This window comes from Bipolaris victoriae, assembly GCF_000527765.1.
Source record: "Bipolaris victoriae FI3 unplaced genomic scaffold scaffold_123, whole genome shotgun sequence".
NCBI classification, from domain to species: domain Eukaryota; kingdom Fungi; phylum Ascomycota; class Dothideomycetes; order Pleosporales; family Pleosporaceae; genus Bipolaris; species Bipolaris victoriae.
Window position 1 is genome coordinate 20,121 of NW_014575269.1, and position 15,832 is coordinate 35,952.

The 15,832-nt window shown below is 47.8% G+C and overlaps 8 protein-coding genes across 8 annotated transcripts; 4 read left to right on the top strand and 4 right to left on the bottom strand.

Annotated features, from left to right (window-relative positions):
* Nucleotides 1-618: 618 nt before the first annotated feature.
* On the bottom strand, nucleotides 619-1,070 carry COCVIDRAFT_19896 (hypothetical protein; the record flags this gene model as incomplete). The annotated part of the gene is made up of 2 exons (XM_014696420.1): nucleotides 619-981; nucleotides 1,050-1,070. The coding sequence occupies 2 exons, from the start codon at nucleotides 1,068-1,070 to the stop codon at nucleotides 619-621; spliced, it is 384 nt and encodes a 127-aa protein (XP_014551906.1).
* Nucleotides 1,071-1,585: 515 nt separating this feature from the next.
* On the bottom strand, nucleotides 1,586-2,956 carry COCVIDRAFT_111589 (hypothetical protein; the record flags this gene model as incomplete). Its single annotated transcript, XM_014696436.1, has 1 exon — nucleotides 1,586-2,956. The coding sequence occupies one exon, from the start codon at nucleotides 2,954-2,956 to the stop codon at nucleotides 1,586-1,588; it is 1,371 nt and encodes a 456-aa protein (XP_014551922.1).
* Nucleotides 2,957-3,449: 493 nt separating this feature from the next.
* COCVIDRAFT_41835 (hypothetical protein) lies at nucleotides 3,450-6,855 on the top strand (the record flags this gene model as incomplete). The annotated part of the gene is made up of 9 exons (XM_014696437.1): nucleotides 3,450-3,975; nucleotides 4,023-4,923; nucleotides 5,055-5,124; nucleotides 5,179-5,255; nucleotides 5,306-5,556; nucleotides 5,605-5,676; nucleotides 5,724-6,227; nucleotides 6,277-6,437; nucleotides 6,490-6,855. The coding sequence occupies 9 exons, from the start codon at nucleotides 3,450-3,452 to the stop codon at nucleotides 6,853-6,855; spliced, it is 2,928 nt and encodes a 975-aa protein (XP_014551923.1).
* A 705-nt stretch (nucleotides 6,856-7,560) lies between these two features.
* On the bottom strand, nucleotides 7,561-8,677 carry COCVIDRAFT_111636 (hypothetical protein; the record flags this gene model as incomplete). The annotated part of the gene is made up of 3 exons (XM_014696438.1): nucleotides 7,561-7,955; nucleotides 8,011-8,308; nucleotides 8,360-8,677. 3 exons carry the CDS (start codon nucleotides 8,675-8,677, stop codon nucleotides 7,561-7,563), a joined length of 1,011 nt encoding a protein of 336 aa, XP_014551924.1.
* Nucleotides 8,678-9,260: 583 nt separating this feature from the next.
* COCVIDRAFT_111607 (hypothetical protein) lies at nucleotides 9,261-10,343 on the top strand (the record flags this gene model as incomplete). Its single annotated transcript, XM_014696439.1, has 2 exons — nucleotides 9,261-9,331; nucleotides 9,389-10,343. The coding sequence occupies 2 exons, from the start codon at nucleotides 9,261-9,263 to the stop codon at nucleotides 10,341-10,343; spliced, it is 1,026 nt and encodes a 341-aa protein (XP_014551925.1).
* Nucleotides 10,344-10,894: 551 nt separating this feature from the next.
* Nucleotides 10,895-12,007, top strand: COCVIDRAFT_19901 (hypothetical protein; the record flags this gene model as incomplete). The annotated part of the gene is made up of 1 exon (XM_014696421.1): nucleotides 10,895-12,007. One exon carries the CDS (start codon nucleotides 10,895-10,897, stop codon nucleotides 12,005-12,007), a length of 1,113 nt encoding a protein of 370 aa, XP_014551907.1.
* Nucleotides 12,008-12,952: 945 nt separating this feature from the next.
* On the top strand, nucleotides 12,953-13,687 carry COCVIDRAFT_111642 (hypothetical protein; the record flags this gene model as incomplete). The annotated part of the gene is made up of 1 exon (XM_014696440.1): nucleotides 12,953-13,687. The coding sequence occupies one exon, from the start codon at nucleotides 12,953-12,955 to the stop codon at nucleotides 13,685-13,687; it is 735 nt and encodes a 244-aa protein (XP_014551926.1).
* Nucleotides 13,688-13,728: 41 nt separating this feature from the next.
* Nucleotides 13,729-15,672, bottom strand: COCVIDRAFT_41840 (hypothetical protein; the record flags this gene model as incomplete). Its single annotated transcript, XM_014696441.1, has 5 exons — nucleotides 13,729-13,902; nucleotides 13,979-14,470; nucleotides 14,527-15,052; nucleotides 15,116-15,407; nucleotides 15,465-15,672. The coding sequence occupies 5 exons, from the start codon at nucleotides 15,670-15,672 to the stop codon at nucleotides 13,729-13,731; spliced, it is 1,692 nt and encodes a 563-aa protein (XP_014551927.1).
* Between the last annotated feature and the right edge of the window lie 160 nt (nucleotides 15,673-15,832).

Here is a 15,832-nt window from a genome sequence, read left to right on the forward strand (position 1 = left end):
TTTTTCACTTCTTTGACAGTCATTTTCAGTGGTCATTTTGCCCACTTGCTGGCGAGCCCACTGTTGCTAAATTGAATTAATCAAGAACATGAAAGGAGACATGGCGTATTGATTGTGCGGTGGAGAGCCCTACGCACACACAACACTGAGATCCACGGTTCCAACCTACGGGACTATGTTTGAACACGGATGACAGAAAATAATTGCAAAAACATGCAAAGATTGCCATCATGTCGAAAACGCGGCAGACATATTCGGAGTATGAACACTAAACACGATATTGGGGTCCATAGGGGCACCGTAAATTTTCATGGAGCGACACTACTGATGGTCAGCACATCCAAACGTAGCTCTGTCATGTTACAAAAAAAGTTTAGAAAGCCGACGAAATGTATACATACATTTAGTTGCCGTTGAGGGCTATCGTGTTTATTGCCCATCTAGCTTATTCACTTTGGACATAGACCGCAGTCTTCCAATTCATCACCTCAAAAAGAACATAAACGATCGGTAAAAGTTACAAGGAACACGCTGGCAACCTTCTAGCTTCTACTCCTTGTAATTTATTTTCGTTTTTGACACTTCAAAAGACCTTTACGCCCCGAAGCCGTCTAACCATCAGTACAAGTTCATCTCAAAATCAATCATAGAGACGTACGTCTTTTTCTGTATATAAGTGGGGCAATCGCAATCACAAATAAGCTGCCTCTTTTCACAGCAATTCCGGATGTCGGAAAGCTGCTCAGAGATCGAGTCGGTGTGACTGTCTTTACCACCCACAAAGTTTCCGCCAAGTCTATCACACCAGGCTTCGATAGCAGCATTGTCGACATAGTCGCCAACGCATTTAAATGCGTTGGCGCCAAGAAGTAGGGTGGCGACCGGAGTGGGGCTGGAGAAAATATGCATCTTGATCGTTGGTGTGTTGGAGTTTGGGAATAGGCAACGTTTGATATAAGAGGAAGTGTATGTAGCGGGAGGCTGATTTTTCATCAGCTTTGATGCGTAAATGTACTTTTTATGTGTTAAAACACTTGATAGTTACATACAGAGTCCATTTCTACATCCATGTCTAAAGGTGTGACGTGTTATCTTGCATGTTACCTTCAATTTCAGCACTTTATTGCATACCAAGGATTTGCGACTAGGCATACGGCGTGAGGCCAAAATTGAGCTTTACCGGATATTTTGCATATTAATTATCTGTTACTACGCCCACTGGACAGTAGTAGCTGAATGAAGCGAATTGCAGATCATAACAACCAATGATTATGATTCGTTTGATTCCCGAGTACAGAGTTCTGACGAATAGCATATTGCCTGATGGGAGAGAAAATCAAACGTAAAGTGCCTAGCATCGATGTTCGGTCGTCTGCGATCTCGTATAGTTCCATCTCGACTCTAATGCACTATTTCAAGTTAAGTCAATTCATCTTCCACACGTTAGTCACTCGTTTTGCTACACTTATATTTCAATTCTCTTTATGTACTAATTCTTAGCGAAAAATAATACGTGGGTTTCGGTTGATCATAAACTTAGAATATGCTACAGAATGAGAGAGTCATATACCTTCAATGATGTCCTCTAGTATTTCTCCTCAATCACATACGTACAGCGACTCCAATCAGGATCTTCCATGAGTCCCTTCAACTCCATGTCTGGCAGACAGACGAGGATGAGATAATCACCATTTGCTTCCTGAGGATAGATATAGAATGTGTTGACTGTCAATGGCAGGTGAGGACGACGTCCGAAGTCTGATTTCCCCAGAATACCGTAGTCGAATCCATTGACCTTCGCATTCATCATTGACGAATGACCAACATCGGTTTGAAGATTCATTCCTCCGGAATACATAAGCTGCATCTTATCATCGACAGAGTCAACAAAGGTGGCATAGGAGCGAGCAGAGAAGGCGTTGTTCACATCGTCGAGATCCTTGCGCAGTCGAGTCGCAACAGTAGAGAGTGGTGCGTCAACAAGCTCTTGGAACGTGAGGCGCGATGGAGATATGTACACCATCTGACCTAGATAACCTGGAGAAACTCCAAGTACCGGTCGTGTGTCGATGGCGCGGTTGAACTTCGATACTGTCGAGGGTGCTAATCCAGTTTTTATTCTCACTGAGGCTAGTGACTTCCAGAATAGGGCGCAAATAGCGTCATTTGGAGAGATGAAAGGAACGTCCGGATCATATCCAACAGGATCTTCGGCAAGCTTCTTGAGGTCTGCGAGTGCTTCCTTACGAAAGAGAAAGTTTTGCCACCTTCCACCGGGACGTGCGGGGACAAACTCGGGTGCTGGATCAGGCTTGAGCAGCCAGCTATGATCGAGAATAGGCTCAAATGGATCCAAAAGGCGAATTACATCACCTGGATCCTGGTTTGCAGCGGCAATGATATCTTCTGGGAAAGGCTCGTCGCGAAGAGCCGCGGAGAGGAGTGTGATGATTGTGAAAAGACCGGTTCCATCAACAACATTGTGTTGATTCGTGTATGTCAAAAGAAAGCCTCCTTTGACAAATGTAACTTGAATCATAGCTGGTGGTGCAGGTCCGATTACTGCAGTGTCGTATCGCTCAGGAAATCCTGGGTAAGGGCAGAGTACCTTTCCATCCAGCATGTAGAATGGTGCATTTGCAGCACACATCTCAGCGTAGGATGGTAAAAGATCGGTTGCATCTTTGATCTTGAGGAGGCCGTGAGGAGGAATGTCCGTTGGCCATGGCTCAACACGGATTGTGCCAGAAGTCCCGTTTTCACCTTCTGTATGGACAACTTGTCCAGTGAGCCATGGAATTGCCGCGAGAATTTTGCCAGTTGCTTCTCTAAGTGCAGAGATTACTATTTCTTGGGTAAGGTCTTCGCGCCATGGAAAGAGAGCGACGCCATGGTTGTATGTTTTGAGTTGAGGAAACTGTCCAAGGACATCGACACCTCGGGGTAAGCCAGACATGGTGAATTTGCTGGTTAGAATGAAGAAGTTTGATGAAGTTGATGATTGATGTGTTGTGTCTTCAATTGTTAAGGCCCGCTCACTTGTAGTTAAATCCGATAACTCATTCATTCATTATCTCTAGTGTTGGATCCAAGCCCATGGACTATACGTCGGCCTTACTGCTGTGATGGTAGGTTGAATAAAGAAACTCCGAACTCCGCCAGACTCCACTCCTGTGCCTCCGACTCTCACCGATCTTAACGTGCGGCATCCGCACTCAATCGATTCTTCGATCAAATAATCCATAATTGGCCCGAACATGCACTGAAAACGGGCATCGGAGTATCTGATCGTGGTATGGCGCTGTGGCACAAGCGTGCCCAGCACGTACGCGCAGGAGAAACAGTACCCTATTATGCGCCCCTTCATGCACTCATCATCACCTCCCATCCTTGAAACCTCTGAGCCGAACCCCAAGCAGCAGTTTCGCGATATCACGAAGAGTCGCAAAATGGTACAACCCAACACCAAGGTCGAGGTCGTCGAGGTCTCCGATGAAGGCCATTTCGAGGTCGCGATCATTGGCGGTGGAATTATTGGCCTGGCGCTTGCTACTGGCCTTCTTCAGCGTAATATCAGATTCACCATATATGAGCGAGCGCATACATTTCGCGAGGTCGGGGCTGGAATTGGCTTCACTCCAAACGCCGAACGGGCCATGACGGCGCTGAACCCAGCTCTTCACGCCGCGTTCCGCAAGGTTGCCGCGCAGAACGATGAGGACTACTTCTACTATCTAGATGGCTACCACAGCAGCAAGGAAGATCCTAAATTCGAAGAAACAATTCTTAAATTGTATCTAGGCGAGCGTGGGTTTGAAGGGTGTCGAAGATCTGACTACCTGGCTGAGATGGTAAAATTGGTCCCGTCAGAATACATTCAGCATGATAAGGATCTCGTCTCTGTGATTGAAAATGATGAGGATGAGAGGATTCACCTATCATTCCGAGATGGCACAACTGCGACGGCCGACATTGGTAAATCTTCCAAACGTATAAGCAGATCAAGCGCTGACAAGCTCCAGTGATTGGTTGTGATGGGATCCATTCGAAGATGAGAGAAATTATTCTTGGAGACAACCACCCCGCGTGCACTCCTTCCTATAGCCACAAATACGCAATTCGGAGTCTTGTACCGATGGATAAGGCTAGGGCCACTCTAGGAGTCTTCAAGACCAGCAACCGTGTAATGCACTGTGGTCCTGGTGCTCACGCCTTGACATTTCCAGTGGCAAACAACACGATCCTGAACGTTGTCGCTTTCGTCACCGACCTTGACGAGTGGACAGCACCAGACAACAAGTTTGTTGTTCCAGCTACCAAGGCCGAGGCGACTGAAGCGTTCTCAAAGTTTAATCCCGTGGTCCAAGATCTCATGGCTCTGTTGCCTGAGAATCTGGACAAATGGGCAGTATTTGACACACGCAAAGAGCCTGTACCCTCCTATGTTAACGGTCGTCTTTGCCTAGCGGGCGATGCAGCGCATGCTTCTTCACCCCACCACGGCGCTGGTGCAGGATGTGGCATAGAGGACTGCCTCGCCCTTGCCATCCTTTTGCAACAGGTGTCGGAGTATCCCAAGACTCTGCGCCCTACAGCTGCCCGCGTTGCCCTCGAGGTTTATAACAACGTCCGTTATGATCGGTCCCAGTGGATCATGGATACCAGCCGAGTCATTGGTGAGATCTACGAATACCAAAACCCGGAGTGTCTTTCCAATCACAAGAAGATTGCCCAGGAGATCCATGATCGATCGCACAAGATCTGGGATTATGACATCAACGCGATGGTGGATGACTCATGCAACCAGTTCACAATGGCGATGAAAGAGGTACCTTCTTCTGCGGGGAGCAAAACAACCTCTGAGCTTGATAAACCGCTTGTTGCTGACCCACCGGCGCCTTCCTATCTCTCTGGATTCCGACTGTAAGTACAGCGAAATGGCGCTCCCCAGCATCTGACGTTCATGAGGCATCACGAGACCATAGTTAGCTCGTGATATCAGAGAACAATAATGCATTTGCGCTAGAATAAGCTAATATTCTACTTTTACATAGATGGGCCTTCTTAATCTCCATGACGCTTGTATATTTCCTCATGATGCTGGACATGTCGATTCTTTCTACTGTAAGTTCATCTTCCAGCCGGCTTAAGATAAATTATTTCTGACTTGGGATCTAGGCAATCCCGCACATAACGGACGAGTTTAATTCCCTCCTTGATGTGGGTTGGTATGGAGCTGCTTATCAGCTATGCGCGTAGGTGTCATCTCTTCTAATACTTGTTATCTTCCTAACTCGCATTCTAGTGCTTCCTTCCAGCCTCTGACCGGAAAGATGTACGCTCGTTTCAACTCAAAGAAGATTTTCCTCGGTTTCTTCACAATCTTCAATATTGGGTCTGCTATCTGTGGTGCTGCGCAAACATCAGCCATGTTGATTGCTGGACGATTCATTGCTGGACTTGGGGGTGCTGGACTTATGAACGGAGGTTTCACGATGATACATGCCTCCATTCCTCCTGAACGTCGACCCGGAATGCTAGGATTTTTCATGGCCTGTGAGTTCTAGGCAAGCTGATATACAAGCAATCTACTAACAGAACTAGTCGGAAACCTTGGATCTGCTAGCGGGCCCCTTATAGGAGGAGCCATCACGGAGTTTGTGTCATGGCGATGGTGTATGTGTGCTTTTTGCCCGGTCATATTTATTACTGACACTTTTCAGGCTTCTACATCAACCTTCCCGCTGGTGCTCTTGTTTTCGCTGCCCTCCTATTCTTGAACGTTCCCGAAATCCTTGTTAAACCCCACTGGAAGGAAGTTCTCAAGCATCCGATGCGGGAATTTGACCTCATCGGATTTGGACTGTTTGGTCCCGCTGCGATCATGTTTTTCATCGTCCTAGACTTTGGCGGAAATCGATACGCTTGGGACAGCCAGGAAGTCATTGGCCTCTTCTGCGGAACCGGAGTCATGTTCGCCATCTTCTGTTTTTGGAACTATCGCAAGGGCATGTCTGCTCTGATACCCTTCTCAATGCTGGGGAAACGGATCGTATGGTCATGCTGCTCGACGATCTTCATCATTTCGGGCACAGTGTTTGTGACAGCGTACTACCTCCCTCTGTATTTTCAAGGCGTCAAGGCCGATACACCTTTTGAAAGTGGCTACAATTTTCTTCCTACAATTATGACACAGATCGTGTTCACTATTGTGAGCGGAAAACTTGGTAAGATGCCCGTCCTATATCACAACCTAGTCTGCTAACAGATCCGTAGTGCAAAGATTCGGTTACTATTTGCCTTTCATCCTTGTAGGTGGGGCATTGAATTCCATTGGATCTGGCCTGTTCACCACAGTCTCGACTTCGACAAGTGTTGCAAAGCTAGTAGGATATCAACTAATTTCCGGAACTGGGAGAGGTCTTGCGCTTCCGATGGTAATTTTATCACAGCCTCCGTCCAGTATCTCTTATAACTAACATCTCCCAGCCAATGATCGCGTTACAGAGTTCCCTTCTGCCTACCGAAGTTCCAGTGGCTCTCGCTATCTTCGTCTTCTCTCAGCAGATCGGCGGTGCTCTAATGACTGTTATTGGTCAGACTATTTTTACAAATGAGTTGAAGAACAACCTTAAGAGTGATCTGCCCACTGTTGACTCGAAGAAGATCATTGAGGCTGGTGTAACACGAATGAGAGGTCTCGTTAATGCAGGGGAACTACCATCTCTGCTGAGGGCATACAGTGACAGCATAGGAACTACATTCTATTTTGGTACTGGCATGTCGATTCTGGGCGTCGTTGTAAGTTGCTGGATGGGCTGGAAGGACGTGAGGCCTAAGCCCAAGGCATCCTAAAAGTTCATAAATGATGGAGCTCGTACTGCTCCTAGGTTCTAGGTTCGTTATTCGTGCATACATCGAATATAACAACAATAATTGCTAGACCTAAATAGATGTTTTGGTCGCTTCGTAGAAAGAGAGGTCGAGTTCAACACGTAAAATGTGCAGAGTAAATGCAGGAAGCAGAGGGGACAAGTGAAATGGCAACCAATCTTGGTATTCTATTGTCTATGATAAGGAAATGCGAGAGGATTAGGCGTGAAATATACGTAGGGCTGTATTGCACTAGTTTTTAGCATCCCCTTGATGACTGATTCTTAGAAAGGAGACAAGTAATAGCTGAATGATCGTTGAGTTTGTGAGAAGCCTCATGATAGTTGTATTCAGGAGCTGTTTAATATATCGTCACGATCGGGACCAAGAGAATGAAAACCTAAGTAGCTTGCAGTCGAAATCTATATATACGGAGATGCACAAAGCTCTACAAACTATGATTTGTGCAACACGTTGTATTGTAATCGTCACTTCATCTCGCGTATCTCGAGGTCCATGTGAGAGCGTGGTTTATTCACCATCGCAATGTTGTTCGCCTGGTTGAGATCTCGTTTCGAGTGTGGTGTGCATCAACTGCATTGGTTTAGTTGAAGAAAAAAGAGTTGAAGTGCAAAAATGAGTTGGATTTATTCCATGCAGCAGTATTTGAAGTACGTAATTACAACATTATGCTGCAACTGCTTGCGCCGTTGGTTCCTTTTCCAGGAATTTACTCTTCTCTTTACCAAGAGAAGTCTTCAACCTCCACATGAAATGGTCCCGAACGCCGAATTCCTGTCCAGACCCGTTGAGAGGTTGAATCTTCAATTTCATGTTGCCGTTCAAGAAAAACGGAGCGGAATAACGGTGGTTTTCGCCAAAGTTGATAACACGGTGTAAAGCGCTGCGGTAGTAACCAGCTGTCCACTTCTGGACCAGATCGCCAATGTTAACCACATAAGAATCTGGAGTGACTGGAACTGGGACCCAGCTTTCAGTAGGGGGGTAGAAGACCTCAAGACCTTTTGAACCAGGTTGTTGAAGCAAGAAGGTGATTCCACCGAAGTCTGTGTGAGCACCGGCTTTTTGCCTGTTAGCTAATCTCGAACATATAGTCATGGCACAGTGCATTCTTACCTCCAAGCTGTTTAGGATCGGTAGAGAGCTGAGGCGGGTAGTGCAGCAGCCTCAGATTTCCCGATGGGTTGATGAAGAACTCATCGAAAACATCAGGTGAGCAGTTCCATTCTTTGGGGAGACCCAAAGCGAGGATTCTAAGAACCTTTTCGGCAAGCTTGACCATCTTGTTGCGGTACTCCATAAGAGGCTTCTCGAAATCCTCGGATTTCAGAGCCTCGGGCCACTGATTTGGACCAGTCAAGAAAGTGCCAGCATCGGGATGGTCCTTTGGTATCTCTGCACCGATAACGAATCCCTACAAGAGTTTAGTTGAAGGGCCAAGAATAACAGCCTAGGTGACTCTCACCTCTTTCATGTCAGGCAGAGTGCCTGGCTCTGAAGTCTGGCCTCTATACATTTCATAGCCACGGTTTGAGATTCCCAGACAATTCTCAATGAAAACCGCCTTCTTCTCTTCGGCAGATAGATCAAAGAATTTCTTGGCACATTCTAGGGTAGTGTCTTGGTCTTTGAGGGGGATGCCATGGCCAACGATGCTGAAGAATCCATAGGTTCTGGCGGCGTCGCAGACTTCTTTGACGACTTGCTCTTTGGCTTCCGGGGTGGCGTCTTCGGCAAAGTATGGCGCCAGATCAACAAGTGGAATCTTGGCTGAAGCTGCCATTTTTGAAGACGATATAGCGAAACGAGACTATGGGAATGAAGCTGTGGCAATGATGAAGTCGGAGGTTAGTGTATCGATGTGCTTATCGTATTTGACAAGAACTACTCCACCACTCACAAGCTTAAGGGTCTTTATGTCACTCCTAAATGGGTGCCAAGGAAGATGCAGCTGATAATACAAATTGCCGGAACGCCAAGCCGAGAGAAACTCCGTATCATGTACTACAAAACTGAGATCAGGACACCATTTCCGTGCGAATGAATGCGCGGAGTTCCTTGTGAAATAGTCGTTTCAGTGCGAATTCAATAAGGTTCGCCCTCTATCCATAATCGCAAGACTCTTTGCTTGGCTTGCGGGCCCACTATTACTCCCTCGGAGTATCAATTGTCAAGTGCCGAACCTCGAATGATGAGATTAGTGTATCGCTACGACTGATTATGGTCTTTGTAGCTCGAGTTAGAAGTAACAAAACTAAAGAGTTTATGCCAGACTACCCTCCTGATCTTCGATTCGTGTACTACCACAACCACCTCGTACACCGATACCCCCGCCGAGATTCCATACCAGCCCGAAATATTGCAGAATGCATGTTCTGCTTACCGGCGGAAATGGGTTTTTAGCCGCTCATGTTCTCAACCATCTCCTTGAACGCAGGTGAGCTCCTTTGTCAGATCATGTCTCACGATGTCGTGCTGATAGCTGTGGGTTTAGCCACACCGTAGTTACAACCGTTCGAAGCCAGGAAAGGATCAACCGCATTAAGGCCCTTCATCCAACCCTACCAAAAGACAAGCTTGATTTTTTCATTGTGCCCGATGTTGCAAAACACGGTTCCTTCGACTGTGTTTTCCAAGGCGACCATGTCTTCGATGCAGTAATTCACACAGCTAGTCCTAACGTGCGAAGCTGCAATGACGTCCAAAAAGAACTATTGGACCCATCCATTATTGGAACGACTGGCCTGCTCTCTTCCATAGCTCGCTTAGCACCTTTCGTCAAGCGCGTAGTTTATGTTTCGTCCATGGCTGCTTTGATCGATGGGTCAAAGGGCAATTGGCCGGGACATACGTACACAGTCGCTGATTGGAATCCAATTACACTTGAAGAGGCACTCGATAACTCGAGTTGGATTCCTGGATACCGTGCCAGCAAAACGTTTGCTGAACGTGCTGCTTGGGAGTTTATGGATCGAGAAAAGCCTCGGTTCACATTGACTACCCTCACTCCTCCTGGTATCTTTGGTCCAATGGTCCGGTATCCAGGTTATCCACCAGAGCCACTGAATGCTTCTAATGAGATATTTAGTAAGCTTCTTGATGGTAAAATCTTCCCTACCGGGCTTTACACCTGGATCAACGTTACGGACGCTGCTCTTGCACACGTAAAAGCAATAGAAGAGGAAAACTCTGCCAGCGAACGCATCTTCCTCACATCTTCGGAGCAGCTTTGCATCAAGGATGTAATAGAGATCATCTACGAAGAGTTTCCAGAACTCCGCGAAAGGCTGCCGGCGAAAGACACATGGCATATCGCTGGATATCCCGAAGGCGGCGTGTACAAGGTAGATGCCGCGAGGGCGAAGGCTCTCATTGGAAGAGAGTTTCTTCCCTTAAAAAGCACCGTCATCGAAACCGTAAAGACTTACAAGGATTATCTTGAATCCTGAAAACGTTACCTTTTCCATGTAGAAAATAAGCGCGACAATCTATGTTGAAAAGTCCATCATTTGACCCAATTGGATAGCTGGTGGCGAGATCAGCGGGACGGTGCATCTTGGAAGTCCGATAAGTGGTTAGATTACTCCGGACCAATGGCTTGGCTGGTTGATGTAGACCAAATTGGTAAGTCTTGCGCCATTCGCGACTACCGCTCCTTTCGGGCCGACTATTGAATGTGTACCATTTTGCGACACTGTGATCAGATACTACATATGTGTGTAGATGCATCCCATCTGCTGACCGTTGTCCACCCTGCTTCATTCCTGCCTTCAGATGCCCTCGCCAGCATTCAGTTCTTAAATTAATTGACTTCTCCTGCTGAACCTTCCGCCAAACGAAGTCTCGCGACGAAACAAGCTGAGATAGTCAACACATCCAACATACTTCTCGTCCCACACAACTTGTTGTGTTTTACGGTTCTACAATCTTGTTTTCAATACATACAGTATTACTAGAAACATCTCTCCGTTTGTGATCGCTAGACTTTCGGACTTCGAAGATGGCACCTACCAACAGGGCCGCTTGGCTTGCGGGCAAGCAGGTGTTTCCGTTGCATGTTGGCGAAGCACCCTACACACCACCCGGGCCGAACGAGGTAGTTGTCAAATCAGCAGCCATCGCTATCAACCCTGTCGAGGCCATGAAACAAGCCATGGGAGACAACATGATGCCCTGGATAAAATACCCCTTTATCCTCGGCCACGACGTAGCAGGCGAGGTGGTCGAGGTTGGATCCAAAGTCACACGCTTCCACCCTGGCGACCGCGTACTCGGTGACGCCGTAAGCATCGACCAACGAAGCAACCGTTCCTGCGAAGGCGCATTTCAAGAATACGTCGTGCTACGCGAAAACCTTGTTTCCCCGATACCGGATAGCCTTGATTATGAACACGCGTGTGTGCTCCCACTCGCCATCTCGACGGCTGCATGCGCACTGTACATGAAGACCTACCTGGCACTGGACCCGCCTTCACTCAAGTCTGAAAAGAAGGGCAAAACCGTCTTGATATGGGGCGGTTCAACAAGTGTTGGCGCCAACGCTATCCAGCTTGCTACTGCTTCCGGATACGAAGTCATCACCACTGCATCGCCCAAGAACTTCAACTTCGTCAAGAGTCTGGGCGCCACCCACGTTTTCGACTACCACAGTGCAACCGCGGTCCAGGATATTATTGGCGTACTCAAGGGATCGGAATTGGCCGGTAGCGTTGCTATCGGTGATGGATCCATGGAAGCTTGCATCAAGATCGTGGCTGCTTCATCCGGAGTCAAATTCATCGCACAAGCATCTCTTCCCATGCCCAGTCAGATCCCTCCCACAGGGATGAACATGGTATCGTTCATTGCGCGTTTCCTCTGGTTCAAGGTTTCGACCATGGTAAACTGCAAAGTCAAGGGCATCGGCTACAAATTCATCTGGGGAGACGATGTCATGGAGAATGAGGTAGGAAGTGCCATTTACGAGCATTTCCTACCTGGCGCATTGGCGGCGGGCAAATACAAGTGTGCTCCTGAACCTGTGGTTGTCGGCAAGGGGTTGGATCAGATTCAGGAAGCATTGGAGCGCATCAAGAAGGGTGTTTCGGCCCAGAAGTTGATCGTGGTGCTTTAGGGGGACTTTTTATATACTGCGCTCATGTATCGTGTCTGGCGTTCCTGCTGGTCATGTGAATTAATGGTTTCCATTTTTCCAGTTCAAAATCAAGTATTCATGAAAAGTCCAAGTAGAAATATGGATAGGTTCAAATGCCATGAATTATTAGTTAAAAAAAACTTGATGTCAGTTAGTTATGCTGATGCTCAAATGGAAGGCGCCAATAAGGAGGTTATTGGCGCTTCGATGTGATTGTGATGGTATATTGAACTAGTAAAACTTTCGATGATAATTTTGATGAACTAGCGATTGTTGGCTTCACCTAGCAAGTCTCGAGTGCTCGACTGGCATCATAGCTATGTCAATACGGTTGTTCAACTTGAACATTTGCTTCATGTACCATATGCAATTTTCGTGTCATGTCATTTTTTGAATATGAAAAGTGCTTGACAACCCATCCAAAATGCCATGGAGTGCACGCATGTTTGCAACATTGTAGTGATTACACATCGCTGACTGAGAAGGAGTATCTAACCCTTGGTAGCATTAGCTTAGGTATGACCCTAGTGAAACATTTTGTTTACCCGGGGCTTGGCACCATCCATCACTCCGTCGCAGGTAGAGTTGATTGTCCGTCAGAGGTCGACTGGACGTGTATGCGTGAGATCACTCCAGATGGCCATCAAAGATGGTTCGAGTCTGCACACGTCCCCAGTATCCACATCAGATTTTGCGCTGCAGATCGCAGATTATATCCAACATGCTCCGTTGAGTAAAACGTAGGAACCTCCGAGTAACTCCGGCAGAGTTGAGAAACTCCGTGTCCACCGCTCCACCGATCGGATGTAAGATATATATATTTACCGAGCAAGCAAATGTAAGACGATATCCAACCCACGCTTACATCTTATACTCCCGATTACCAACCAAGGCACATCTCGAATCACCTTGTCTCTGCTCACCATGTCCAACACTAGCACTCACGGATACGGATACGACTTTCCCGAGACTCCCCCAAACCCCACCACGGGCAGAATTGCTGTAGCACCTGTCCACCATGAGCCTCCGCCACCAGCCACAGTGCAGCAACTCTCCCGTTTCGGCCCCCGCTGGAACATTCGGGATGTATGCCAGCAAATTGCCCAGTACACGCTAGAGATGGGTATCGTCGAAGGCACCACGGACGAGTGGCAGCGGACTCAGGACCCCGAGGCCGATTTCACTTTCCACTGCGCCCTTGACATCATGGCTGCATCGCTTTTCCGCGCAAAGCAGCTCGTCCTCCGCCATCGCCGCGGTTTCAGCGAGGCCGAGTCAGTGCTCATCGGCAAGGAAATCAAGAACGTCGACTGGGGCATGACACACTTGCTCTACAGCTTCGTCGCCATCCGGCACTTGGAGACCCCCACTATGGCCTGGAACGTCGGCACCGGTATTGAGAGGCACTTCTTCCTCTTCAAGACCTTCCAGGCTGCTCTCGAGGGTAAGCTCGTTGGCGAGGGCAAGGAGGAGGCCGACAAGTACTTTGCCAAGACGAACAAGTACTTCGAGGAGGTCATCATCCTGTTCAAGGGACCGCCAGGCAGCAAGAGGCCCGAGGAGGATCCTACTCTCGGAACCTTTGCTGAGATCAACGAGCCTCTTCCTGCTGGCTCTGCTGCGGCCCAGCCTGCAGAGCCCGAGAAGGTTGCAAGTTAGAGATGGTTCAAACAAGTAGTGTATCAATGTTCATATTCTATTTAGTCAACTATCCTTAGTCTATCTACACATTCTTGTGCAATGACGTTTACTGGGCTCAGGGCTTGTAGCACAGTTTGTAGCGTTAGGCGCATTTCGAAGGTGGGATCGAGGTGATGGTTGGAAATGAGGAAGTCTCCACAGAAGTGGAGAAGGACTGGAGTAAATGGATGGATCTTGAATTTTAGTTAGCAATGAAATTGGATATTTTTTTTTAAAAAAGAGAAATAAAAAATTTGGAGTAATGTTTACCTTGAAGTAGCTGAGTTCGACCAAAGCCTTGGACATCATGATCATTTGCTGCGCGGCGGCCATTGCTTTCTTTTCGCATTCGGCAACAACATCGAGGCCGTCAGTTGTGCCCCATGGGGCTATCTGACTAGATTTGAATAACATGAGGCTTGATGCCTGGGCGGCCAGCACTGTGAAATACGCCATTGGATCTTGGAAGATCAAGGCGTATGGGTCGTCGAGAGCCATGCCCTGAATGGCTTGTTCTAGTCTTGCATCCAGTTGTTGTTGCCTATCCCAGAACCCAAGCGAGATCAAGCCTTGCGCATGCTCGACAACGCCTTGCTGCTGATGCGACAACAACTGTCCGCATATTGCGACAAGTTGGATTGAATCTGTGAATGTGGATGGTATTTTGGATTCGGATACCAGCAGCGGGCTGGGTAGGAAATCCATGATTGTCGGCTCGTCGGACTGGAATTCCTTTTCGGGGCAGGGCAGCCGGGTGAGAATCTTTGATTCGGGTTAGAACAAGGGTTCGCTTGGGTGAGGACGGGAGATCGACTTACGGTATGCTGATCAAACGTGACCGGTAGCCGGTCCAATAGGCTAATGATTCGATCAATGGTATAGGCCATCCAAAAGGTTCTCCTTCGCTCTTCAATTTCGACAAAGGTGAGATTTTGGAGTAATAACGATGCGACACCATCGCGTCCATCGATGTTGTGGAGTTTCATGAGCATAGCGAAGCGGAAGCACTTGCCTGCACTCATCCATGCTTTTCTATAACCCACGCGCATGAATTCATAGATGGTGAGCAAAGCCCGGGCTTGCACCTGCTCTAATCGCATGCACTCGGCGTTGAGATATCGCTGCTCTAGGTTCTCAATCATACGATGTGTGTGTGCGTACAGGTCGTCTTGGATGTGTTGGAACTGACTCGAAGTAGAAACTGCGAGGGTCCACATGGCATGCTGCAGACAGTAAAATGCCTCATCCTCTTGCTCATAATGCGATCTTCGGGCTCGCACAAAGTAGTGTCGCTTGTTGAGAATGGGGAAAAAACTGTGAACGCGGTCGAAATAGAGATGGCTTCTGCAATGTGGATTGTGATTAGCGAAAGCTGGGGTTTGGGATGGGGAAGCGATCGAAACGTACAGGTCTGAGCGCATGGGCTCGGAGATAAAGTCGACTGGGGATAGTCTTGTGATTGGAAGTGCCATGGCCGAGTTCAACTGGGAAAAGACGGAATCGACTTCAAAGTTGTGTGCCAAGTCACTGCTTGAGGCTTCTTTTTCGAACAAGTCGCGAGCATCTTGGGGGATAAGATCCGAAAATGCTTGTTGGTCTGGGGTAGCGAAAGTGTCCAGGTCATCGGGAAGGCGTGTGAAATCGTCGTCGGTGGTATCCTCGGACGTTCTGTCGCTGCTCAAGCGACGTTCAAGGGCGACTATTGGAAGCATATATTAGCGTGATGACGTATGCGGACATGTGACCCAGAAATTACCTATTCGAGACTGGAGGGCGCGAAGATGTCCTCTTTTGGGACCACGAGGCTGGCGCGTTGTAGTAGTTACACAGGTTGTGGCAGAATCGCGACAAACGCCACATTGTGGCTGGACTCTATCGCATCGAAGCTTTCGTCTGCGGCACTCATCGCAGGCCAGGCCAGGCAGTTGACGTGACCGTTGGGTGGTAGTAGGTGTTGAAGCCATGGTCGAGGGGAATGCTTTGGTGTTCCCTTGTTGCTTATCAAGATACAAATGCAGAGAGTGTGTACCACTTGGTTGCTTGAATCGTGTGGTGTGTGTTATATAAGTATATGGGGAGGGGGTGTATGTAAGTAGGCAACGCATGTAGCTACTTGACTAGATG